This window comes from Buteo buteo, chromosome 1 (genome assembly GCF_964188355.1).
Source record: "Buteo buteo chromosome 1, bButBut1.hap1.1, whole genome shotgun sequence".
NCBI lineage: Eukaryota > Metazoa > Chordata > Aves > Accipitriformes > Accipitridae > Buteo > Buteo buteo.
Genome location: NC_134171.1, coordinates 71300068 through 71326073, shown reverse-complemented (window position 1 = coordinate 71326073; position 26006 = coordinate 71300068). Strand labels below are relative to the sequence as shown.

Here is a 26006-nt window from a genome sequence, read left to right as displayed (position 1 = left end):
CATCTAAAAAAAATGTGCGTGCATTCTTTGACATCTTCTTCATTGTTATATGCTAGAAAAAAATTGCATTAAGCCAGTCAGGTTCACTAATATAAGCAAACATTTCATCCCATACTTTAAGGCATACTTTTTAATGTTTTGGTCAAAACCCTGGGTATTCCCCATTTTTCTTATAAACAGCAGCACAACTTTTCTTAGGATCAACTCCAGCACTGAAGCAGTTTCACACTCAAAGATCTATCTGTGCCCATACATTTGCAGTGTTAATGAAACATGTTATGCTCAAATTATGGCATAATATATAATCGCAAGATAAGCAAGCTTTTCACATATGCAAGGTTTGTGAATTTGTATGTAGCATAACATTCTGTAAGTTTAGAAATGTATCTATGGGTGTAAACACTGTATGATTTTATATCTAGGAAAAAGTTATGAACCCATACAACCAGGCTTCAAATATAAAATGGAGCAGAATTAAGGCAGAATTTATAAGCCTATACTTCGAATCTCAACATCTACGTAGGCGCTTCACGGTCATCCTCAGGGCTTCATGTCAAACTTCAGAGAGGGAATTGCAGAGAAAAACAAACATATAAACCCACACTCTCATAGTGAAGTCAAGCATGAAAAATTCTGGCCCCAGAGGCAATGGTTTTGAAAACCATTAGGCAACCAACTCTGGCACACACCTGGATGGTTCTTCAGAAAGCTCCATCTTTTAAGTTAGTCCTATAAAAGAAAGCAATTTTAAAAAGGTCTCATTTCTACATGATTTGAAAGTCCTATAAGCTGTCAAAGGCACTGCATGATGCTCTTTTGAAAACATCATTAGGAAATGATGTCTTCCTCAAAAAGCAGGATGTGAAAACATAGCGATCCGCCCCACAAATCTCCTGCCATTTCCATGTGATGGGGTGTTGCAGAACACTCAGCACAACTCAACAGAAGGACTGACTGCTCTCACAGAAGGGAACTTGTACTTATTCAAGGGAAATAAGGAAGGCTCTAGATGAGGGAGAGAGAAGAATTCATTCCAGTGTCATAACATCTTGATATTTTTTTGTGTCCTTGGCCTGTCAGCTCCAGAAGACAACTCCTCAGCTAAATGAAACACATCTATAATTTTCTAACCATTACAATTATCATTATTGTTTAGCAAGAGGTATCTTTCATTCTATTTGATGACCGCTTATTACAGTACTTAAAAGAAAGTAACTTTTAAGTTTTATTGGCTTTGTGAGCTAAAAGCTCTAACCAATATTTCATTTTCCTATGTAGGGTGTGAGCCTGAATCAAAGCTAAGAGCACACTTTTTTATAACTACCATGAAAGACTCAAATGGACTGGTTAAATACATTTCATGGCTTATACAGAGTAATAGAGGACATGTTCAGAGGGTTGAAGAGAATGAAGGAAAATCTGTAAACATTCATATTGCTAAGCATGTCAGAAAGCATCCAAAAAGAATTATCCTATATCATTACTTTTTTCAGACTGGGGAGGGAGGGGGAAATGTGAAGTTTTGTTCCATAACTATGGAATACAGATAAAAACCAGTACATGCATGTCTGTGTACACACACACAAATGCACTGCAGTAACTGGGGGGAAGTTTGGGTGAAAGTGTACTACTAGTTTACCTGCAAAACATTTCTAATAGACATACTGTATTTCTGCTAACTATAGCAGAAAAGCTTGTTAGCACCAGGGGGAAGAGACGGGCCTTAGGCACAAGAACAAATATTCAATTTGATCTTTCAATCAAAATCAGTATGCTTTGGTTCACTTTCTAAAGATTCTTTCAAGCTGACAAGTACACCTACCTCACTATTGCATATTTGTACCTTCTTATCTGGAAAAAGGTCTGAAAAATGTAGAAAGCTAATTGTGTTGATACTTTGCACCTGCAAGCCTTCACTAGAGAACAAAGATGATACCTTCTATCTCTCTAACATTATAGGGATACTTGCATGGTAGACAGAAACTCAGAGAGGCAAACAGATAAGAAATACTCTGGTCTCTGGACTATTCATACAAAACCAAGACTAACACATCTGGCACTGAAAACAAGTATTCCAGGATGCCAGCACAAATCTCTCATACCGGTAAAAATGTTGACATTGCAGCTCCATTAAAAATCAATACTACAACCAAAATCTATTGCACGAAGATCACCAGTACTATGCAAATGATATACAGCTGAAAAAACAGTTTTAATTCTTGTTATGTAAGAAATTACAAATGAGTTCTAATAACTTTAAAATCCTTGATATAAAATCATGTCATTAAAACCTGGGGGAAAGTAAGAACATGTAAAGGAAAATACAGGATAAAATACGGAATTAAAAAAAAAAAAGCCATAATTATACAAAGCTCCATAAAAGAAAGTGTCTGTGGTGGTTTTGTTGTTTTGTGGGGGTTTTTTCATTTGTTTAACTGAAGAGTGGCACAAGGGTTGGTTCCGATTTCCTTATATTTGCACTACTACCACTATCACTAACGAGCTGTTTCATTTGTTGCAACACACTTGCACATCAGAAAGTCTTGTCAGACTTATGAAGCAGATATAATCTATGCTTAGCAAAAGCACCAATGAATGTAGCCATAGGAGATCAGAAGATTTGGTGACAAGGACCTGCTGTGGACGGTTTTCTTCGCATCATCTCATGGAATCACTCTACTTCTCCTTCAGTATTGACACAGTTTGACGACTGTATTCAGGGGAAAATGAATTTTAGCAAATCAGAAAACAAAACTTAGTATATCACTTCAGAAAAGCGGAGGGATTTACAGGAGAATGACACTGAAACAATGTTCACCTTTCATTACAAGTTTCCTATGGGGTAAGACACACTCCATTTTTATTTTTTTTGGTCAAAATGGTATATTCAAGTAAAATTTAAAATAAATTAAACTACATCAGCCAAAGGAAAACATTGTGGTTTCAAAAGGTTTTCATTGTAGCACAAAACATTGAGCATGGCAAGCAGTTTGAGCACACAGTGGAGCTGTAATTTGATAAATAGCCTTCCATCATTCAAGGCTACACCTGTGCAAAGCCTTGCTATCAGCACTCTCATCAAAGATAGTATTAACTCTTCTGTATATGATTTTTCTGTGACTTTTTCCATTTTTATTTTTATTTATTCTAGTCAATTATTAAAAAAGAAAAGCAACGTTGCTTACCACCTGTATGCAACACTTTGCAATCTGCTGCTGAAGGGTCATTTTCACCCTCTTTAATGTTGCTGACACTGTCTTTTTCAAGCAGTCTGTCCACCATGGCAATGACGCAGTTTAAACTCTTTCCCACATTGGCCCACACCCTGTCCTGAAAAGAGCATAATTATCACTGCACATTACTGAAGAAGGAAAAAAAAAAAAGACAATACTAACTTCTTATTAACATCTTAAAGTGGAGACAGACATGCAAATTGCTAGAAATATTACTAGACATATTAGGTGTCAGCATATTACCATTTTTCAGCCTACTACCAACTTAAGCCTTTTTCATATAGTTTTTTTCTTGCAGTGTAAATGACTGAACTAAAACTGTTTGGGTTTTTTAGACACTGGAAAAGACGTGTGCTTCAAATTCTACACAAAAGTGCATGCGAAGTTTCAGGTCCAATCACAAGGAACTAAGCAGTTTGTCTATTTGAAATAATACAGTAAGAACGTAGACATTTAAAGCCTTGCCAAATCAAATCTCATGTGCAACTGCCAGTTTTGCCACAGTACTTCACAACCTCTCTTTGACAATTTAACATACCCTCTATTTTATTACATCAGTTACTCTGTTAAAGCAAATGTAAAATTAAAGGACTAGAATTAGAAACTTGCTGTCATGAGATGTTTATTAGGTAACACAATTTCAGATTTGTTCTTCACCTCTCACACAAACAGCAACCATCACACTTAACTGAGTTAATAATAAATATGAGAATTACAGAAGTAATAGAGTGATAGAAGAAATTCTGCACAAGCAGGGAACAAAAAAGATAATGTGGCGTGAAGGAAAGAGCTGTTATGGAACAGAGCTACAGGAAGGGTCCTTCAGGTGCTGGATGCTGCAGAAATCAAAGCTCTCGCACCTACTATTGTGGGGCTGAATAAGAAAAAGGAAAAAACGAAGCCATACAAGAAGTGAGGCTGTACACAAGGCTAGCAAGCAGACTAAAACCAAAACATAACAAAACCACCAAAAAACCCCATGTACATGTTTTAATTGCTGAGTCATTCTGAAACTAATGCAGAGCAACCAGAGTTTGCTTGAGGATTAAAAATGGGAAAATAATATCACTGCTTTTCTTTCTACTTCATGATATAATAGCCAGAAGCATTATGTATACATCAGGCCTTGAGGCGTAAAAATGGATTTGCAAAAGACAAGAGAGAAGCTTAAAGAACACTAAAAACTCAGAGAAATACCACAGTTCCATATAAATGGTAACACTTGGAAGTTGGGTGAAGGCAAAGTTAGAACTACTAGTAAGGCAAGCATTTAAGGTAAGATTTATTTTTAATTACATGCCACACTTCTTGGGCCGCTATCCTGACTAGAGGGTTCCGATCTTTCCCTGTTCCCTCCACTGGAGGGCACACCCCGTGACAAGTGGGCATCCTGCCCTGAAGGACATGACATGGTCCTGCAGACAGCAGCATGTACTTGCTCAGTCTGGACGACAGCAACACAGATCCTCTCCTCCAGCTCCCCAAACCTGATTCCTGGAAAGACCTTGTAGGGCTGCCTTAAGGACAAGTGAATATCTAGTGTTATATGTGGATGTAGAAACTATGGTTTGATGTTCTCCCTAGGTAAACACATGCCTTAACCATACTATAAAGAAGGTATTGTTGATTTACAAGAGGCAAGAAGCTGGTCACTCTCATGTAGAACTGCATTTAATCCCCGAATTATTTTTTTAAAGTGCTGCATGTACAACGCAACAAGTGTAAATATCTGCACCTCTATGTGTGAAACAAACCATTAGACACTTGACTGTCTGATAGCCACATGCATAGAAACAACTTAAAGCCAAAAACAGAGGACAGGTATAGATTCCTTCAAAAGTTTCATCCTGCATGTACCTCAAGCGTTCCTGAAAAACATTTAGAATATGGGTGAAATGACTGATTTCCACCACCCACAAGTATTTTTGGGAAAAGGATTCTATGAAGAGCAATGAAATACTGCAAATAGTAAAAATTTTGGCCCCAAATAGCTGCAAGTTTTACTACAGAGTAGCAGGGAACTTCAGGCCTTCTAGTCACCAAAGTTGCTGAGGTATATGAACTCAAGTTTCTCAGCATGGCTGCAGCAACGTAATTTCCCTTTCCTCCCTCTGCTGGGGGAGTTTAATCCCAACACAGACTGTTAAACTCTTAAGGAGCATCTGGAGTTATTGCACAAGCAACACAAATATGATCCCTTGTTTCATTTAGGAAAGAATACTTTCCTCTTTTCAAACCAACTATTAACCCAGCTTTGAGATGATGTCTATACAATATTCACATAAACATTCCCCGAGGGTTTAGAAGCAAAATTCAAAAACATCTGTTGACAAGAAGCTCACTCTTATTATCACATATCTGGCTTTTTACCTATGGGCAAGTGAGAGGGAGCAAGGGCCTGTCCCACAGCTCTTTTTCTCCACACAGGAGGTTCTTGGGATTAGAAGCTATCATTATAGGCAGAGAGAAAAAATAGATGTATCTATTGTTCATTGCAACGTTATTCTGTCTGCACCAAAGATGGCCACATTTTTCCAAGAGGGCTGCTGAAATTCTGCAGTTTGGTAAGAACAATTCTTGAGTAAAAATGCAGTTTCCAGTCAATGAAAATCAAGTGACTCCCTATTATGCTCCATGAGAAGAAATCCATCCATTTCACATTCTTTGTCATCCCTTACTATTCCCATAACATTTTCCTGTAGCCTAGCACATTTTCCACCCACCTTTCACTTTCTTAAACAGTTTATTTTCAATTTGCGTAAGAACTACCTCACAAGTGATCATTTTGCAGCATGTGCCAGGTTAAAGGACAAAATACACCCAGTAAGCATTCTTATAAGCCCTCTGTCTGAAGTGAGGGATCAGAAGCAATTAAGTCTTATTTCTTGATATACTGAAGTACTAAGACCCTAGATTCCTAAGCAGGATGCTTCTCCCCAATACCAGTTTTCCCACCAGTTGCTGTGGAGCTAATTGGATGGTAAGCTTACTACTGTGGTGTGAAATAAGAGAAACAAGGCCTCTGGCTCCCTCTCATTACTGCTTCTTTAAGCTCGAAAGTCAAGCAATGACAGGGAAGGTGGAAATCTGTAACAGAGCTTGATCCCACTGGGACAAGTCAGACTGGGACAAGGCAATGACACACTGACATCTACTTCTTCCAAATTTCAGAAGCCATTTAGGACACCAAGGAGTCCCAGCACACGTGGCTAGGTGTTGCTAGTTAGAAATGGCCATAGTTGCACTTCTCCTATTGCTTCTGCTGTGGCACTGGCAGGCATGCATGCATACTCATAATGATCTCCATGAAAAGCTTGGCATCACAGAAAGCTGGGCACTTTTCTTAGGACATTTAAAAATGAACCTGTAAAATAATTCTTTTTCATCCACCCAATTAAAAAAAAAAAAAAAAGTAATTCGTTTCCATCCACTCTGAAAGTATCATTAAAAGGCAGTTCAACTCCCTCATTTCAGAGAGCAGGAGTAGAAACTATTTTTCTGTCATTGTACCTGACCGGGATGTCTTCCTCCTAAGCACTGCTGGCCAGTGGAGACCCAGAGGCTGCCTTTTTGTTTTTAAAGGATTCTCAGGCTTTCTAAATTCACTGCAGAGCTCCTCAGTCACCTCTTGTCCTTCCGTATATATCACTACCATTGCGTGCTGTACTTGTGCCAAGTATGACACAGCAACTGCATTCCCCAGTGCTCTGAAGATACTGTGTCTCCTTCACGTGGGCTGATAGCCACACATTACCTTAAGGCCCTTTTGAGATATGAGCATAGATAAAGCAATTATCTTCACTAATGTGCATGATTAACACCCTCTTGCGATGTGACAGTGCTTTGGAACAGAATATATATCACGCACAGCTCATTATTTCAGACCTGTGTCTGAGCACCATATCAGTATTTGTACAAAACTTATTGGAAATGCCATTTTATCTGTTCTTTGTAGCTCCAACCACGCTAAGTAGTCAGTCAGAAATGTAGAGCAGAAACAGCTCCAAGTGGCAATGTGCCCACCTTTTCTTGTATTATACATGACAACATGCTTTGTTCCCTCCTGCAGGGAGGTTCTAGGATAGCAGAAGCAGCTGGCAAGAGAAGAGAATATCTACCCAGAGGCAATCTAAGACTCTGAAGTTAAATATTTTTCCTTCAACAGTAATGCTTTAACTACTGCCTACGTGTAGTGCACCAATATAAATAGCTCAATCCATACCACTGTCAGTTACTCTGGAATGAATATTTGTACTTGATATCAAAGAAGAGAGGTGCAACACAGTATTGCTGTTGAGAAGGAGGCTTTTTGGAAAACACTGATCACTCAGTAAAAGGGCACCCTGCACAGTTAAGAAATTGGGAGTTAATCCTTAAAGATAAATTTGGATGCCAGGGAAGGGGGTGGATCTCACCTAGTTTTTAAACACTGCCTTGAATTCACTTTCATGATGGTCATAAGGTAATGCAGTCATTGGAAGTTGATGGGACAGGGTCAGCTTAAAGAGTTGCTGATGTCACTGATTTAGATTTCAGGCAAAACTAAAATTGAAATTCTAATTGTAAAATGCAACTCTAGTGCTTGATAATAGTGGGGGAAGAAAAAAAGCAACAAAGGATGTAGTACTGTGCATAAAAAGCAATGTACCTCAAAGTTTTTTTCCTTTATAGTTGGCTTTCAGAGTAGATTAAGCATTTTTTTCAAATTTTAATCTTTCTCTTTTCATCATGTTAATGACAATTTGATCATTAAAACTTGCATTATTCATTATGTCCATTGACAGAAGGAACTGAAAAATAACAGAAGCCCAATCTTTCAAATTTAGAAAAAAACAAAATTTCTCTAAGATTTATACTCTCAAGTTTGACAGTGACTGGCTCAGTTTAACTCCGAAAATACTTAAATATATACTTAATTTTAATCAAGCAGGTAATCTTACTAATTCAGCAGAAAAAAAAATAGATACACTTTAAACTAATGTACTTATATATTTTAATAGATGAGGACCAAGCACCTGGCAGAATAAATTTTTTTAAAAAAATCAATAATGAAATACAGTAAAGCTAGCTTCTCTACAGGGACAGGAGTACTAAATTAAACTACAACTTGGACAAAAATCCCATTTTTCCAATGCAAAATTTCTCCCTTTTATCAAATCTACTGTGACATTTATTTTTCTGAATGTTTCGACAGCTGGAAACAAACATTTTGGCTTTCATTTCAAGGAAAGAAGAACCATTCTAGCCCCTCAGGTTGTTGAGAAAACATGAAGTGAAGTCAAGGCTCTAAAACCAGAAGACAAATAAAAGACTGACTGAGTTATTTATTGTTTAAATCTCATGACTACTTAATGTATGGGGTTGGAGAGAATTGTCTTTTCTCTAGAAGAAATATATTCTTCTTCCCTTATTTGTGGTAGTAATAAAAATTACAGTTCAGGTGCAAGTAGTGCAGCTCACACAAGATATTAATTATTTACAATAGAGATTAATATACTGGCATCCTTTACATTTATGAGAATACAGTGATGAACTGAAAGTATGAGCCTGAACTGAATAAAAATAGTTTCAGTTCAGGGTGTATGTAACAAAGAAGCAGATCTATTATGAACTCATCCATCAAAATAATTAATTTACAAAATCTCAGCCATATAAATAATACAAATCTTTGAAATATATGCTAAGAATGTTAAAACCTAAAAGCCATGTTTCATTCTTTTATGCAATCTCAGACATCCTCTAAGAACAGAGTCTAAGGGAAAACAGCTCTGTTTTGCTGCAGGTTAATTCATGTGTATTTAAACTATTTATATTCAGCCGGGGGGCGGGGGGTGCATAGCATATGCTGTTCCAGTCTCCTTAAATCTGCCTAACTAGCAAAAGGAACTCAAAAAAGAGCAAAGAAAGACTATTTTCCTGTCTAGGCAAGAAGATAATCATCATCCCCACTGTTACATGCACAACCAAGCAGTCACACAGAAGCACACTGTACTTAGGAAAAGTCTTTCAAGTTAGTTTCAAAATATACAATGCATCTGAAAAATATTATTTCATGGTTTTGCACTCCTTCCCTCCTCCCCCCCTCCAGTTAGATGCGACAAGGACACTTAGGGCTTTTATTTGTTTATGCTGGTTTTTTAGGGTTTAGGATTGAATACCAACCAAGAGTTTCTGACTACTTACCCACTCTTCCTCATCATACTCAGAATGGTGGGGTATAGAGTCCTGTCTTTTAATCTGAGAAGGATGATCCTGATGCTGTAAATCACCCCCTTCTTCTGCACTGTTTCTAGGTCCAGCCGGTTTCTTGAGGACACAGCCGGGCCGGGCTGTGTATAGTGCTAAAAGGGCACTTCTGACCAGCTGATCCTTAAATGCATGCACAAATAGCTCTGTCTAGAGAAAAAGTAAATGAATGAAAAGGTTAGACCAAAGAATGCAATAATGCAATACAGCTATTATAACACTGAATTACCCTTAGGCAGAGTGGATATTTGTTTCAGGCTTGGCTGAGAGGCAGAAAGCATAGCAGACCAACAAACGACGAACAATTCAAGGGGTTTAGGGACATCATCACATTCTACAATCCCAGTGTTCTAAGGATTAACACAAAAGCACAGTGTCGTAGAGATCATCATCTTTTCACACAACACTGTTTTATTCAAGTTCCGAATTTTGCCTGCAGAGATGAGCCTCTACGAGAAGCAGTTCCAAGAGTGAACAACCACTGCTCAATAATTTCCAAATAAGACTCAGATAAAACATGATTAACAAGTGTAAGGATCTTCTTAAATAAAAACACTCCACTCTACACCGCTGAGATTGCAGTATCTGCAAAAGCAGTGTTTCCAGAGAGAAATTTTGGTACCTGTAGGCATCGACCCAGATATCAGGGCAGGTGATAACACCTGATTTCTAGCTTTATTTTATTTATTTTTAAAGAAAGGAAACCTTGAAGTAGTTTTTCTAGGCTCTCTGAGTATGTTATTCAATCACTGTATCATTCTTCTAAATGCTTCTTGTTGACCGTGGCAGCTGGAAGTTTACCCATATTTTTAAAAGCCTCCAACCTCCCCGCACTATTTATCTGCCTTCCACCCCAACAAGAAAAGGAAAATGCTTTCTGCATATGGTCTTCAGCATCCCTAGACTGTCTCCATGTAACAGCACTCGCTGTTGCCACCAGTCTGTCACACATGCCCGTCTCCTGCAGTCACACACAACATGTGGCCCTATCTCCGCTACTTCTTTTACTTAGGGTGCTGCTTTACTCCATCAGCTGACACGACCTGCCGAACAGGAGAAGGTGGAGGTGCGAGGACATGTTTCCTTTCACTACAGGGCGGTTATCACGGCCACAGTGACAGACAGGCAGCTGGTTACTTCAACAACGTTCACCTGTCAGGGTGGGGAAAGCACGCACCCCGCCACCGTACCCCATCCACCCCATCCCACCCAGGCTGCCAGGGCTCCTCTCCCCGGCCAGAGCCCTGGTTCACAGGTGACGATGAAACACTGCTTCGCGTTTCTTTCGCAGCACAATTACCTGAATTTATTTATCCCAGGTCAGTGGGATTTTGTTGCCTTCCTGTTTACCCAGAACATAGCGGATTGTAATGTGCGGATTCAGATGCCGAACTGCCTTTGTGCACGTAATCTTAATTGAACAGGCGTGCGGAAAAGTATGTTGATGAGAGTCAGAGCAACCGGCCCGAACAAGCAGTCACACAAAGCTAGGAAATACTAGAAATAAAGGTTGCCCAGGCAAGCGTCATTCAGCCCTTTCACGCTTCTTATGCAAAACCTGGAGGAGAAGTAGCAAAAAACCCCAAACCAAACAAGTTTCAAGTGTCAGCATCTGTCTTCCTGGAAATCTTTCTCCCAGTTTCTGCACTATTGCTATTCTTATCCCATCCCTTTTTGCCATTACTTGCTCCCCTTTTGTATGCCTCTACTCCTACTCAACTGATTTTTCTTGCTTTCCTGCCTCAATACCCCCTCAAAAGTTTACTGACATTTAGACCACAATGCTCTAAATAATTGATGGTTTTCTTAAAGCTCCAGCTGCTGGGTTAGGTACCTGCTTGAGAAGTTTCTGCTTTTTCCCATTTTCATGATGTTCAGGAAAAAGATATTTTTGATCCCTAATGGTTGTACACTGAAAGGCTGAAAATTCACTGCAAATAAAACTCAAAAGTCCTAAAAATAAGAACCTTAGGGATATCTTAGCTAAGTTATGCTTTTTTAAACCAACATCAGGACTTCTTTCAGACCTGATTTGGGATTTTTTCGTGATTAGGTTCGGCAACACTATTCATCTCCCTGGCAACTTTACCAGACCCATTCTGTCTCCCCCTTACTAACTCAGTGCCTGAGGGAAAGGGTGATTAGAGACAGTTTTCTTGTATGTAGCCCTTCAGGACTGCCTCATGGTAGTCCTGAATTGCACTATAAGACAATTTCGGTTTTCTACATTTCCAGCCCCCACATGGTGCATGTTCAGAGATACATAGTCTTTGGGGAACATCGCTAACAAACCCTACCAATCTTCTATAAAGTAAGACTTGCAGAGTTGTCTTTTCTTGCATGACAACAGCAGAACTCCTCTTCAAGACTGTTCTGCAGTTCCACATCAAGACAGTCCAAACTACTTTACTCGTCTGTCCTTAGAAATGACATCATCATGGTTTTGCTGAGGTTTTGTACCTCTCCTGCGCCTCAAAGTCTGCTTGAGATCATTCCAGGTCTCTGCCTCAGGTATGGCAGACCCAAAAAAGCTTTAAATTTCAGAAAATTGTAAGTATTGGACAATTTGAAGGAAGGAATGCCCACTATGACAAAAATGTATATTAGGTAACTATCAGAAAAGTTTAAGTAATTTAATATAAATATTTTATAGGGAAAATTCATTTTAAAAAGCAAACTGGCATGGAAGCAAACCTTCATTTTTTTCATATAGAGACTAAAATGCTTCTGTAATTAAATTCCGTTCAGGGATACCATTGTTTTAACAACAGTCTACGTTTTAACTGCATTTTCTTACGGCTCAGTATAGCTAAACGTGCAGAACATCACTGTTTATAAAATTGTATTGAAATCACAAAACAAGTCTATACAAAGAAATGAAAACTTTGTAAATTCTTTTAGATACTTGACTAAAGAATATTTCTGCAAACAAAGATAGGCATAGCTGGAAAATGAATTTATCAAGCCTTCTGCAAGCTGCAAATGCTGATACACTTGTCAACAGCTAAAGGCTTCCTTAATCAATTAACAGAAAGTGTTGATAAAAGGTTAGTCTCAGGAAAACACTACAGTAAATTGCAAATCATATATGGAGAAGTAAAAGCATGCTTAATATGAGAAAATAAGCTCAATTTAAGCAGCAGCAGTGGAATTATTTGATTTAATTTTCCACTTTCAATGCATGCAGCCAGTCCTTCCATTTCTAACATAAACACTTAACTGTAATTCACATTATTTATAGCTCAAATATACTCACTGCTATCTAATGTTTTTAGAAAGAATTATTCTATATATCAAGCTTAACATTATCTTAAAATAAAAAGTGATATGCTTTTTAATAAACTTCAGGAATTTAATCACCAGGCAAATCATTTTTATGACTTCTTCAAATGGCTGTTTAGTTTCTAAATTTCTATCATGTTAAAATGTAAGAGAACATTTCTTTTTTATATATAAAAAGTATATAGAAGGTGAGAGGGCAGAAGCACCTCATATGCCTCAAGAATACAGGTAGGCATCACGTAATTCTATTCAGAAGAGCATGCCAACCTATCTTAAATATAACCAGGGACACTTAGTCTTGGTTCTCTCATACTATACCAGATTATATAGACAGGTTATCTTAGGATATCGAGATGATGCTTTGAATTAACCATGAGCTATCTAATTGCAGCAGTGTGGGGGTTCACTCAATTTGGGGTTTTGAAACTTGGTACCACCCTTCCCTGAGGTTGGTTCTTGGTCTTTCCTCCCCAGCTCTCTTGCCTGCTTTGCAAGCAGCTCTCCCTCCACGCCACCTTCCTCAGCAATGGTCTCATGCTCTCTCTCAGTTATCATCTTCTCCTCAGAGTACATTTGGGAATAGACAGGGAAGCAGGTATTCAACCATTCACGCAGCGGTTGTTCGGACAACTCGATTCATCTCTTCCAAGCAAAAGGTGGAGGCTAGATAGAAACTATAGGCTGTCAGGTGAACTACGTTGGGTGAGACTCCTCATTCCACTTCTGGGAACCTGGGCTCATATACTAACCAGCAATTTAATCCTGGCCCTGAAAAGTTGATATGAACGTATACAACTAAATCATCAGCTATAAATTTAAAATATCTGTGACTTTTCCAAACCGAATAGATTGTCTTTTTTGGCACTTTTCTGTAGTCAGACTCTCCAATAGCCCATGGTTCAAACAGTGGGTTAGTATCACAGCTGCCTGCAGCCACTCCGAAATCGTCCACTCCTCCTACCCAGACAGGCACAGGTGGGAAGGCCAAAGCAAATGGCTATAGCAAAACATACAAATTCCTTAGCAACCAGGTCTTGAGTCTTCAGAACAAACACTTTGTTTGATTTGCTTTACTTGTGCATGCGTATTTCTTTGAACTAACCACTAACAGAGCAGCTCCACTTTTTCTATGTGCAGCTAAAAATGGCCTCCTTCAGTACTACATGGAAAGGTATGCTGTAATTGCCACAAAAAACCCCCCCTAAATTCCTCCCTTTCATTCCCAGGCTGAGTTCTACTTCCCTATATTATTCCTGAAATCCACAGCGACTCCAATGTTCTCAGAGTTACTGTGGATTTACACATCTGTAACTGAGAGCAACGTTTATCCCCCCCGTGGCTCCAATGCAATGCCTTCGCAGTATGTAGCTGAGCTCAATATTCAGATTTGAAACTCTCCCATTGAACGATGTACTGCTGGGATAATAGTGCTCAACAGACCACAGGGGTTGCCACTTCCCAATAGCTGAAGATATATTGAAATGGTTATTGATAGTGTTATTAAGCCATATTGAGATCACATTACAGAAGGTACGGCCCGTGAAGCGATGGGAAACTTTTTCCAACCCCTCTGGTCATAGCTATAGTGCTTAATATTTTTATAGCATAACATATGCTTAAAAGTACTTCAGACTTCAGCTAATCTCCAATATCACTCTGCGAGACAGGTGGAAAATATTATCTTCCTTAACTTATTGCTAAAGAAACTAAGATGAGGAAAAGTCTACAGCTACAGGGGAATATAATAGGAGAAAGATGATTAAAATTTGAGACCTCCTGGTGCCAACTTCCTAGCTTCTCCTTCCAGACTGCATCACCATTTCTGATCATGCTATTATTCTAAACCTTACACACAAACCTGGCTTGACCTACCTCCCACAAGCAGCAGTTTGAAGTATCACAGAAAGAGAACTAAAATAACCGTTTATCATGCCACAAAATTATTTACAATAATCTATTTTTGATAAACCCCAGCATGTGGCCACTAGACGATAACGAAGAAAAGTGAAATTAAATTAATTATACTTTCAAATAAAGACAACCTTTACAGATTTCATTAATTTTCTACATGGAAAGCCTACAGAAATGCTAAATAATATTCTTTTTCTGATAGCAACATTCTGAAGCTTATTTTAGCAGAGCTTATTTAACATTTCCTGATGCTCTGAAAGTCAATTTATGCAGAAAAAAACCCCAGCAGTTAAAGACTTGGTTATTCCATTTTCCATTGCAGTGAAGATTTGAATCTTACTTTTTCTGAAAGCATCTTTAAAGAGTTCTTCAAGCTGTCTGGAGAATGCTGACTTGCAGAATTAAGCAGCAGGTCTGCATGGCTTGATATGAGAGGTTGTAGATGATTGATGTTGCTGAGAACTTCTTTTGCCTTGGCTGTGTTTTCAGGTGAATAGTAAATACACTGGTATCCAGTACTGTAATAACAGAGAAAGGGTCACATAATGTCAAAATAATTTCTGCTATTAATAACAATGCTTAATGTGCTAAAAATCTTACCACTAGTTTTGCAAAAAATGACAGATACCTGAATTTCACAGATGTCATTGAAATGCTCCTTCCTTTAAGGGTAAAAGCAAATCCTTGCTTGAACAGTAGAGGACAACAGACTGTCCACCACCAAACGCTCCAAGTAGTACTGTTTAACCTAATCATCCTTTTGCGTGATTGATCTTAACATTAAAAACCCCAGATTTTTATTTATTTATTTTAAAAAATGTAATTCTGGAGAAATGAAAGGTTTGACCAAGTCAGGTAATAATCACAAAGAGCATAAGGCACCTCATTTTTCCGGTTGAAATCCCCATCCCATTATTAACTACCTCACTAAGTCTTTCAAAATGAGCCATTAATGTTTAATTGATCAGTGGCCCACACAATGTTTTGGTTAGCATCAGTGATGTCCAGGAAGTGGTGATAAACAGAGTTATCTCCAATACAAACCATGTGTCTAATTCGCAAAAAAAGACACAGAAATGGGGTATGGGAGTTAATTACTACAAAACCACACAAGTGCATACTGCAAACTTCCTACTTTCCTTTTAACTGTTCACAAAATACTGCAATTCTTTTGCATGACTTCTTTTCCTATCCCTCATTTTTTACCCCAACATTTACTAATTACGCAATAGCCTTTTTTACCATTATTCCAAAATACCATTTTAGAAAGCACGCACACACGCCTACTGGTTCTTCGCTGCAGTATACATCTCCCCACCTAAAACCCTTGTACATAATCCTTCCCTTTACAAAGCCTTGCTTCAGTCTTTCAGAGAAACTAACCAAAATTTTTTGCGGTTTCAGATTAACCTGTAATGTTAACACAGGAAAAAAATGTAACCAAGCAGCTCCTGGAACATTACCAATGCCAGAGCAATGTACATACTACTCCCCAGTTGGTTCTGTATGTATCTCCCTTCTTTCCTATTGTGTATTTTCACCATACATCCTTCAGTCTTTTCCACCCTTTCCCCACTGATTTAATCTCTTTCTTAATTTCACACATTAAGACCCGAACTTTGACACTTGTGCAATCCTTTGAACTTTACACATTGCTTTTCATTTCAGTTTTATTGCAGATTTCTTCACTTCCCCATTTCCCTTTTGCGTCTTCTAGTGTCCGTTCCAGTTCCTCCTCATTAGTTTTCTACAAATTAGAAATTAAATTTAATTCAATAAAGGACATGCTCAATGCACATTCAGAAGTCCAAATGAAGTCACTTCCATAAAACTTAAAAGGCTTAAGTCTTTTGGCAAGTAAGGATGGATTCAAGCAAACTTAAAATTAAGCCTCTTGCTTAGATACTTTGCTGAGTTACAGTCCCAAATTCCACAATACCTCATCCTATTTTTCTATCTTTCACCTATGTCTCCATTTTTAGATAGAATTCTTTGTAGAGGCAGTCAGGAAGAACAGCATCTGAGTCAGTGAAGCTTTGCCATGATCAGTCATGCTACCAGCCACATCAGAACTACTATGTGTCTCCACTTCACAGTCCACTACATGAGTTGCTAGACTGCTGAGCGCAAAGGACAGAATTCTGAATATTTCAACAAGATGAATCGAATAAACTGTCTCTCCTAATGAATTGGGCAAAAAAATCCCTGCCCCTCTGAGAAATGAGGAAACAGCCACAGCTCTGCCTTCAAGGTGGCAACACTGGCAGCGAAATGAACTTCCAAAGTCAGCTCTATTTCTACATTCACTGCAACTCTCAGGCTGTCACACTCAGTAGACAGGGCAGGGACAAAGAGTAATAGTCTATGTTAATTGTAGTGAAGACATAGTCTTAAAAGTCTTGATACTTCATAGCGCTGAATAATCTTCTCTGATTCCCCTTCAGGCTTCTCCCTCCCTTTATCAAACAGCCTTTTTACAGGCTGAATCTGGCTAACAGTTATCAAGCTCACCATGCACATACTCCTTTCTGGGATTCCCCTCAGCCTTTAATTCCCAGATCATTTTCACTGGTCTCCCACAGCTCTAAGCTTCACTGAATATCGCAGCAGAAAAGCTACAGACAATGCTATAAGAAAAGAAAGAGGGAAGAGAGATACTAAATCTGTGGGTAGTTCTCATTCTAATAAAGTCAATCATAGCTTTTAAATAAAAGAAACAGTGAAGAGAGAATGACTCTTTCTTCAGAATGAAGTGTTCTATCAGACCTCATTATTTGGCTAATTTTAACACTTCCTGAATGCCAGAAAGCATGAGACGACTCCAAATATTCAGTTTCTTTCAGAATGTGAGGGCAACTTCCTCCCTCCCCCCAAGAAAGCGCATAATTATTTTTCAGAAACAACATGTTTGGGAGTATATGAAGTTTCTAATTGTTGTGTCTCAACACTGTTGCATCTAAGACTAGCCTAAGACTTTCTGTGGCCTCGTCATTCATGAAAAGACATTACTACTTCCATTTCACTGAAATTAGTTTCCTTATAAATAACTACTTCTAGAGCTTGCTGCCACATATAGCTATGGTATATAAGTAGTAGTACTTAAAAGAAGCAGCTGCCAATAGAACATACAGAGAAACTTTTCACAGGTGTCCTAATGCAGAAACTAGATGAAGGGAATTACAAGCAAGAAGGAACTTTTGCGTTAGGACAAAGGCCACATGGGTAGGTCCAGTACGGAAAATCAGCAGCACTATGAAAACCTACCTTTGATATGTAAAATATATTGTTAGTCATGTACCTTTTGAAAAACTCTACAATAATGTCTTCTGGGTTGAGTTTCAAAGCTTTCACTAAACACATAAAATCACAAGTAATCATTTCCATATATTGGCACCATCGTTAACTATGTGCACATGACTGTCAGTGGTCATTTCAGTTTAAAAATTGCTTTAATGACATTGTCATGTAATTTGAATAAAGATTACATTGACTACATCTGCAATTTTAACTCTAAATTAACAAAGTTTTTGCCTGAGAATAAATACTGCAGTTTGCTAAATGTCTAATTTTTAATGACACTCCGAGTTACTCCACTCCTGCTGTTAACTGGGTAATTTGTGTGACTGAGTTAAATTGTCACCATCTGGGACTAGGTTAAAAATCTTTCGACAATGAACATTTGACCTCGCATTTTTCACAGTCAACACCACAGACATTCACATCAAGAATACAGTTAAAGCATACACAGCAAGAACATCTACCTCCAGATAACCTCAAGCTTCGGTACATTACTGAAGATACCAATTCAATGGTTTATTTATGCATCACCTGTATTCTGTCTAAAGTGGGAAGTTATGATAAAAAATAAATTGCTACCTAAAAAACTCAGGACAATTCACTGCCTCAGGAAATAAAACTAAACCATATGATCAGTGTTGAGGTTTTGAAAACAGACCTGAGAGAGATCAGAAGTTCAAATATTTTTTTTTTTTTTTATTTCCTTAAGATTCCCTTGCAAACTTGGAAATTCTGATCTTGAATACTGAGGAAAATGAAATTGTTATTAGTTCTGTGTAATCTATCTTTACCTATGAAGTCCAAATCTCCATGAATCCTTATCTTGAAGCAACGGCTAAGGCTGTATGCACAGAGCTTCTCTTGCTGCTCTTCTATCTCCTTTTCATTCCTAACTGACCCTTGGAATAACTCTACATCAATGCCTTCAGCTGGTAATGGGACATGAGTTTCAGTGAAAAGAAAGGTCAAGATGCCCTTCATCAGCCCTCTAGAGACCTAAGTAGGACAGATGCCACAGTGACATAGGTGAATCTCACAGCAAATCTTTCTAGGATGACTCACTCCAGGAAGGTTGAATGCCTAGGGAAAGCCTTCCACAATTCTTCAATTTAATTTTAGAGTATCTTCACACTGGTGGAAAGATGCAAGTAGGCTTTAACATAGACGAGAATCTTATGCTGGGTAATTGAACGTGGTTCTTGTCAGAAGAAAAAAAGGTATTGTGCCTCACCACAAGCCTGAGGCTAAACGGTGCCTTCCAGCGGAGCTTTTTCCTGGCAGCCTGCTGAAGTGCGCATTACACGAAACGATGGCAAAGTCATGGATCCACTCTCCTCCTGTCACTCCTAGAGTCCATGTAGACGGAACAGTTTCTTCCTCTCCAAAACACATGATCCTTTCTAACCTTCGCATGCAAAGCTCCCCCAACTCCTCCTTTCCTTCTTTTTCCAGCCCCAGTCCCCCTTCTTTTACACCTGCTTAAGGAAATGATTCAGGCAATTCTGTCCAGAGAGGCTAGCTGCTGGAAAATACTGTGATGAGATTTTTATACCTCAATGAATGGCACAAACTTTGGCAGCTTCTCAGCAAAACTTCCAACAACCTTAATACTCTGATTTTATGGTCAGTGAAAAAATATTCATCTCCATGAAGTCTAATCTCTCCTTTTCACACACACATAGATATACATACACACACAAAAAAAGGGGGAAAGCGACCAAAAGACTGTCTCTGTGAAAAATGCTATGCATGACAGGCTGTTGTTTCCCTTTGAGAATAAAGGTTACAATTAGATCAAACACAAATCATCATTATTTCAACATCTCTGGATTTTCTGTGAAAAAGTACCATTTCAGGTTCCTCAGAAAATGGAAGTGGGTTGAAGGTTATGAAACTCAGGTAATAGGAACCCTGAAGATCTCAGTGTTAATAAAATCTCTGGTAAGGATTATGTTAGTGAAGGAGCACACCTCACACCTTGACAAAAAATCCAGGCCTCATCAAACAAAAAAGTGTCTTTCTGGACAGTTCAAATGCAAATTAAATTATTATGGCTTTCAAAAATAAAAAATCAATAGAAAATCCTTTTCAGTACTATTCCAGCTTTAAGCTTGTGCTAATCTAAAGCAGGATCATTTCTAAATAACTTGCTAGAGATGGTGACAAAACCACAGTGAATCACAGCACCTAATGCAGCTTGTGGGACACCTCTGTTTTTCTTGATGGTTAGCACTGGGGCATTAAAAATCTTGTAATCATAAGTCTATGTGTTTTGGCTAAAACAGAGATCATCAAATTAGATTTTAAATAAGAGAAGTAGTCCTCGGTGTACCTTGAAAGTGATTTATGAACAATTCAAGCAGTGAGACATTGTACAGGTATAACTTACAGAATGTCTGCCTTAAATGTTCCTGCACAACTGAGCTCTAAAAGCAGTAATTTGCTGTGCCATCGAGACTGATGAGAAGACAAGCCCTTCCATTTGCTGGAAGGAGAAGTAATCTACACTAGCAGGCCAACAGAAGACTGAATCTGAACAACTGACTGACTTTCTCTTTTAGCTAGAAATAAGGAAGGAAAAACTAAAAAGTACAAACCAATACAGCATCATAAAAAAATTTCTAAAATAAATGTACATCATACACAGATAATTCATATTCTGCAATGATTTAGCATACCTTATGACACTTCAGTTATTTGAATTTAAATGCTATCATGCCTAAACAAGATTTAAAAAAAAGCATCCATTGTTCTTACTGGTCTTATGAAGTTCACTACTAGCTACTAAAGGGACAGACATACTAGAGTCGTGCCTTACAGACATGCCTGATGTTTGTAGTGCTAAAGCCTTTTCTCTGTCTCTTTGTTGCAGACAAAGAACAGTACAGATTGTGAAGGGGTTATAAAGCAATGTACCTGGCTTCAGATCACATACCACTAAGTCTTGTTTTTCACCTGAAAGAAAAACTTTTCCTTCTCTTATTGGACACCATATTTTTAGAAATTTAACTTTCTTTTTTTCTTTTAATATGACTTGCTTGGTGGTAACAAGTGAGAGAAGAATTGCAAAAATACCGCATTTTTTATAAATATTCTTACATAATACCTTCCCCTTTTTTGCCTGCACAAAAATGTATATTCTATGTAACAGAAAATATGCCAGACCTATCTTCAGATACACATTTTCCACATTCTGCTGTTTGATACATTTTCATGAAACATATGTTTCACTCTTGTTTTGGTTTGGCAATTGCAAATGCAATTACACTCTTGCAAAGCGGGATATAGCCTTGCTACCAGTTAACAGTTCCTCTTGTCTGTTAGTTCCACAAGTATAGGTTTGAGCAAGGAATATTTCGTGAGATGCTGACATTGTTGAGTATTTCAATAAACTGTTCTAATAATCAGCCTGAAGGTCAAAGGCATTCAAGGCATTCTGTCAGGTGCACTAACAATGTCTCTAAAGCTACCGGGATTGGCTTGAGAAATAACCTCTTCTCACATCTTCCTCTGGGTCTCCAGCTCAGTTAGCCTAGAGGAAACAGCTGCTAAATCTGCTTTTCTTTCTGTTCATTTTATATTCTGACTGATATCTCAAGGTGTCACTACTTCCTTCAACCAAATCTTCAGAAAAGCTGCTCCCATTGTAAAACAGAAAATCTAAACTGTAAAAGCTGCCCCTGGAAATGCTATGTGTCCTCAAAGCACCCTCATGCAGTTAAGCCAACAGGTGCATACAAAATAAAGTTGTCACTGCCACAATGAAAGAAACTTCTCTGTGGTAAGAATGAGAATGGTTCTTTCATGTATCTATTTAAAGTAGACCCACTCTTGAACATTCAAATAAGTGAGATCAGACTCAGAGCTTGCTTGCTCTGGCCTTTCAACTCACATAAGTCCTTCTAGTTGAAGAAAAAAAACCCCAAAAAACCAACCATGGAGTTTTCTCCAAGCTGCCCTCAAAGACAGAAAGGAAGATGAATTTTGGAGGTTCCCTCCTTTCTACATTGTGGGAATTCATACACTAAGTGACCATTTCTTCAGGTCTGGTAAGTGATTTGGTAAACACTGCAGTCCCCTGTTTTCAGTGCTCAAACTTAAGTCTGTTAGCCAGACTCAGGCTCTTTTTTTAGGAAGAGTCTGACAGGATAGTAACATAGTTACCCTAGTTATGTCATCCTAAAAGACAGACTTTTGCTCTTCCAGGAGAACAAAGAAACACAAAGAAAATTGCACTATCAGAGTAAAGGTCCAGTATCCTGTCCTTGAAAGTCACCAAAATACAGGTGCTTCTGAGGGATGCATAAGGTGACGTGTAGGCATTTTGAAATAGGTACGAAATGCCTTGATAAAACCTGCACAAAGCTTTATCCAATACTCCTGAACAGAATCCTCTATCAACTTAGAGTTCTACATTGTTGAGTCAGTGAAATAGGAGTGAACAAAAATGAGAAAGGCTGTGCTGCACTGAGTATCCGTTGCCATCCTAGCCTTTTGACACGTAATATTGCACAGGATCCAAAGAAAGGAGCCTAGCCCATCATCTTCTGCTCTCCCCTGTTATGGGCAACTGAGCAACAAGGGCATGGTCTATTCATTCCTATGAGATACTGCAATATGTGTTCTCCCAGGAAGAACTCAAGAAAGACTAGGTCTCTTCCCTATAAGGCATTTTCCCTTTTTTTCTCCAATGAACAGAAATCACAGATAATAAGTTTGCCTCACAGCTATCCTCTGTTCTGGGAAATCACATTCTGCCAGTGTGGATATGCTGCAGGACCGTGCAAGCCAGAAACGGTTCATTTTCTGAAAGCTGAACACTGTGAGGACTGGAACTGCAAAGTTCTTTATAACACTTACGACTTCAATTTCTTCTTACGAAATATAATAAAAGCCCACTAAATACTACTGTAACTATATTAATCATATAGTTAAGTAGCAGATACTTTAAGAAATGTCTTTAGACATTTTCTTCATCAGGAAACATGTACTTCATAGACCTTCATATAATGGGGATAAGGCTGCCTATACCAGTCTGCTGACAGCAGAATAGGTACCTGCTGTTAACACAAAGTCCATTCATGGGTCTCATGTGATCAACAAAATTCATGTTTCATTGGCAAGCTTTGTCACCAGAGGTGGCCAGGGAAATGAAAGATTTTAGAAGATTTAATAGGGTTTTTATGTCATGCAGTGCAAACAGAAAAAAATAATAATACAGTTTTCAAAGCAAATATATACGCTGGGTTTTGTTTAGCTTTAGCACTGATGCCAACTTCTAGTCAACCTAGAAGTCAGCAGTAGATTTTTATAATTCCTCCTTTTATTCTTTATGATATTGTACCTATGCAACTTTTTTGAGCAGTGAATATAATGGAATTCATTTTCTATGGAGCGTCCTAATGATTTAGATTAGCATACATACAGCACTTCCTGCATTCCCTTTCCAATCCTGTGCCACTGATTGCATGGGGTTGGCGCAGTTAGTTGAAGTGTTGAGCAGTCACAACTACGGGTGCTGCCTGTGACAGCTGTGGCTGCTCAAAACTTCTCCACAGCCATAGCAACAAACAAAAATATGTTCAATTCTTAGCAAAATAGACAACCAATTCTTCTGTACAAGTTCAGTGGTTAACAAAGCATTTGAGTACAGCAATAAACTGAAACTCTAGTTAAAGCCTTCATCTTTGCTAGTCTCATTTTGGCTTTCTGAAGAAAAAGAGTAGTTTCTTTCTTACTTCACAGGCGTGCTAAAAATATTTTTTGTTCACGTATGCCCAGGGCTGTCAGAAATGAAGATGCTACCTTAAGCTTCCGTTTCTTTATTGAAAAACTGTCTCTAGCTACTTTCCACTTTGCACAAGAATTACCAAAGAGATATCTCATTCTGAACAGCATGTTTTCAAGCATTGATATTCCTCAAGCTTCCTGAAATACGGGAAGAAAATCTCCCAATTTTGAGTTTGTGTTCAAAATAAGTCTTGACACTAAAAGTAAACTGTGCTACAATTTTGCAGTCCAAACAAAGCAGGGAAGACAAAGGAAATATTTTATGAATGCATCCCTGTCCAGTCCTACTGGATTTTAGTTTTCCATGCATTCAGCAGGTTAAACTGTTTTGTTACTTGGTGAGCTCATAACATTTTAATGCAACTTTAATGATATTTTCCTAGCAAAAATTTTCCTTACAAAAATACTTACTTTCGTCTTTCTGCCTCAAATTTACTCAGCAGTTTTCGGAGACCACCATTCTTAAATCCTTGGAAATGCGCTGCCGGGGCTCCCACAGTGATGACATCATACAGAGCATCTAGAACAGGAACAGACAAGAACAGAGATTTGCATGCGCCTATGCCCAAGGTATGGCAACACTATGATAGTTACTCTACGAGACGTGAGGACAAGTCTATATTATTTCCAAGGAATAATCGAGAACCTGTGTCTCAAGGAGGCCCAAGAGCTAATCAATCTTTCCATACAGCCACCTGCACACCTTAGAAGTTTTTATCTGATTTATTGCTACATCTAAATTATATGCCACAGTGTAGAACAATATTCTAGCTCTGCAGTTTACAAAGCTGCCAAGTAAATTGGCCCTTTGTGTATTTTACTTTATTACCCCTTCCATTATTTAACTTGTAGTCATGTTGAGATGCACAGATTCATGCATTTTAGAGTCAAAAGAGACCATTATGATGGAGTAGTCTGACTGCCTGAATAATACAGGCTACAGAATTACAGCTAATGATTCCTGCATCAAGCTTATGTCTTCTGGTTGAGTGAAGGCATCTCTTTTAAAAAACAAAACCAAACAAAAAACCTGACATCTAATCTTGATTCAAAGACTTCACATGACAATGAATTCACTACACTCCCAGAGAAGTTGCTCCAATGATTAATCAATCAATCTGACTAGTAAAAATATCCACTTCTGTTCTAGTTTGAATTTGTTTAGCTTCCACTTTCAGAAATAATTACCTGTTTAATGCTAAATTGAAGAGCCCTGTTCTATGACATATACTTACTTTTTATATATGCTTATAAATACGTAACAAGTCAGTTGTTTTTAGCTGAAAAGCTACCAGAATGGGAAATAAACTATACTATTGAAATTCTTGCCAAGACAACAAACTGTTGTTACTCTCTGTATGTACCTGATGTCTGGTGACATATGGGATGAACTTTTTCTATAGATGTATGCTTACAAAACTGGAGATGGAACTTCTTTTTAAAAACAGCCTCTTATTTTGTGCCTGTGATTGATTGTCAGTGCGGATGAAGATTTAATTACATCCCAAACCACAATAATTACTCCTTCAAAGTTTAAATTTACGTTTGCAGAATTTACATTTGCACTAAGCAGTACCTGTTTTGAGCCCAAGCATACTGGATGTATAAAAATACAGGTCAGCATACCTCATTCTTAAAATGTATTTCTAAAGGAAGCATTAGAATAATTTTTTTTGTGAACTATTTTATTCATCAAGGAAGCTTTCCATGTAAATTAAAATCTAAACCTCTCCTAAAATAGAACTTTTCTTTCATTCTGATGATAAATATCCCTAGAAGCAAGAACACTGTACAAATTATTCACAGTTAATGAACTATGTTTTACTTCCAGAACCGAATCTCAAAGCATATTCACTCAAATTGATTTGAACTCTAATGAATTGGTGACTCTTCAATAAAAGGAGAAGTGACATAATTTCATTAGCCTAAGGTGAGCTTCAGGACTTTTAAATAGCCCATTCTTTCAGGTCTTCATAGAGATTTATCCATAATACATGATCCTGGGCTATTAGAGCTCCATTGGTACTTGACGATAAATAGTTCTATTGCTTAAAACAACAGTGGCTTGAAACCAAAACAAGAGATGAACCCATCAGGTTAACAGGATAATGGCTTCTGAATAAGTTTGCAGATAACTTATGAAACTACAGGAAAACATTTAGAAGACTAAAACCTGGTGCTTTTTTCCAACTCTGTTTTAAAAATAGTGACCCTGCTTATGGCTACTTTGGGGGGATTTACCCAGAA

At 38.1% G+C, this 26006-nt stretch overlaps 1 protein-coding gene across 1 annotated transcript in view; it reads right to left on the bottom strand.

The window, feature by feature from the left end:
• INPP4B (inositol polyphosphate-4-phosphatase type II B) overlaps positions 1–26006 on the bottom strand; it is a 381542-nt gene that overhangs the window by 106583 nt on the left and 248953 nt on the right. Inside the window, exons 18-21 of the mRNA XM_075035790.1 lie at positions 24171–24279; positions 15013–15190; positions 9417–9629; positions 3186–3330 (exon numbers count right to left, since the gene is read on the bottom strand). Coding sequence (XP_074891891.1) covers positions 3186–3330; positions 9417–9629; positions 15013–15190; positions 24171–24279 — 645 coding nt within the window. The remainder of the gene's footprint in view (positions 1–3185; positions 3331–9416; positions 9630–15012; positions 15191–24170; positions 24280–26006) is intronic.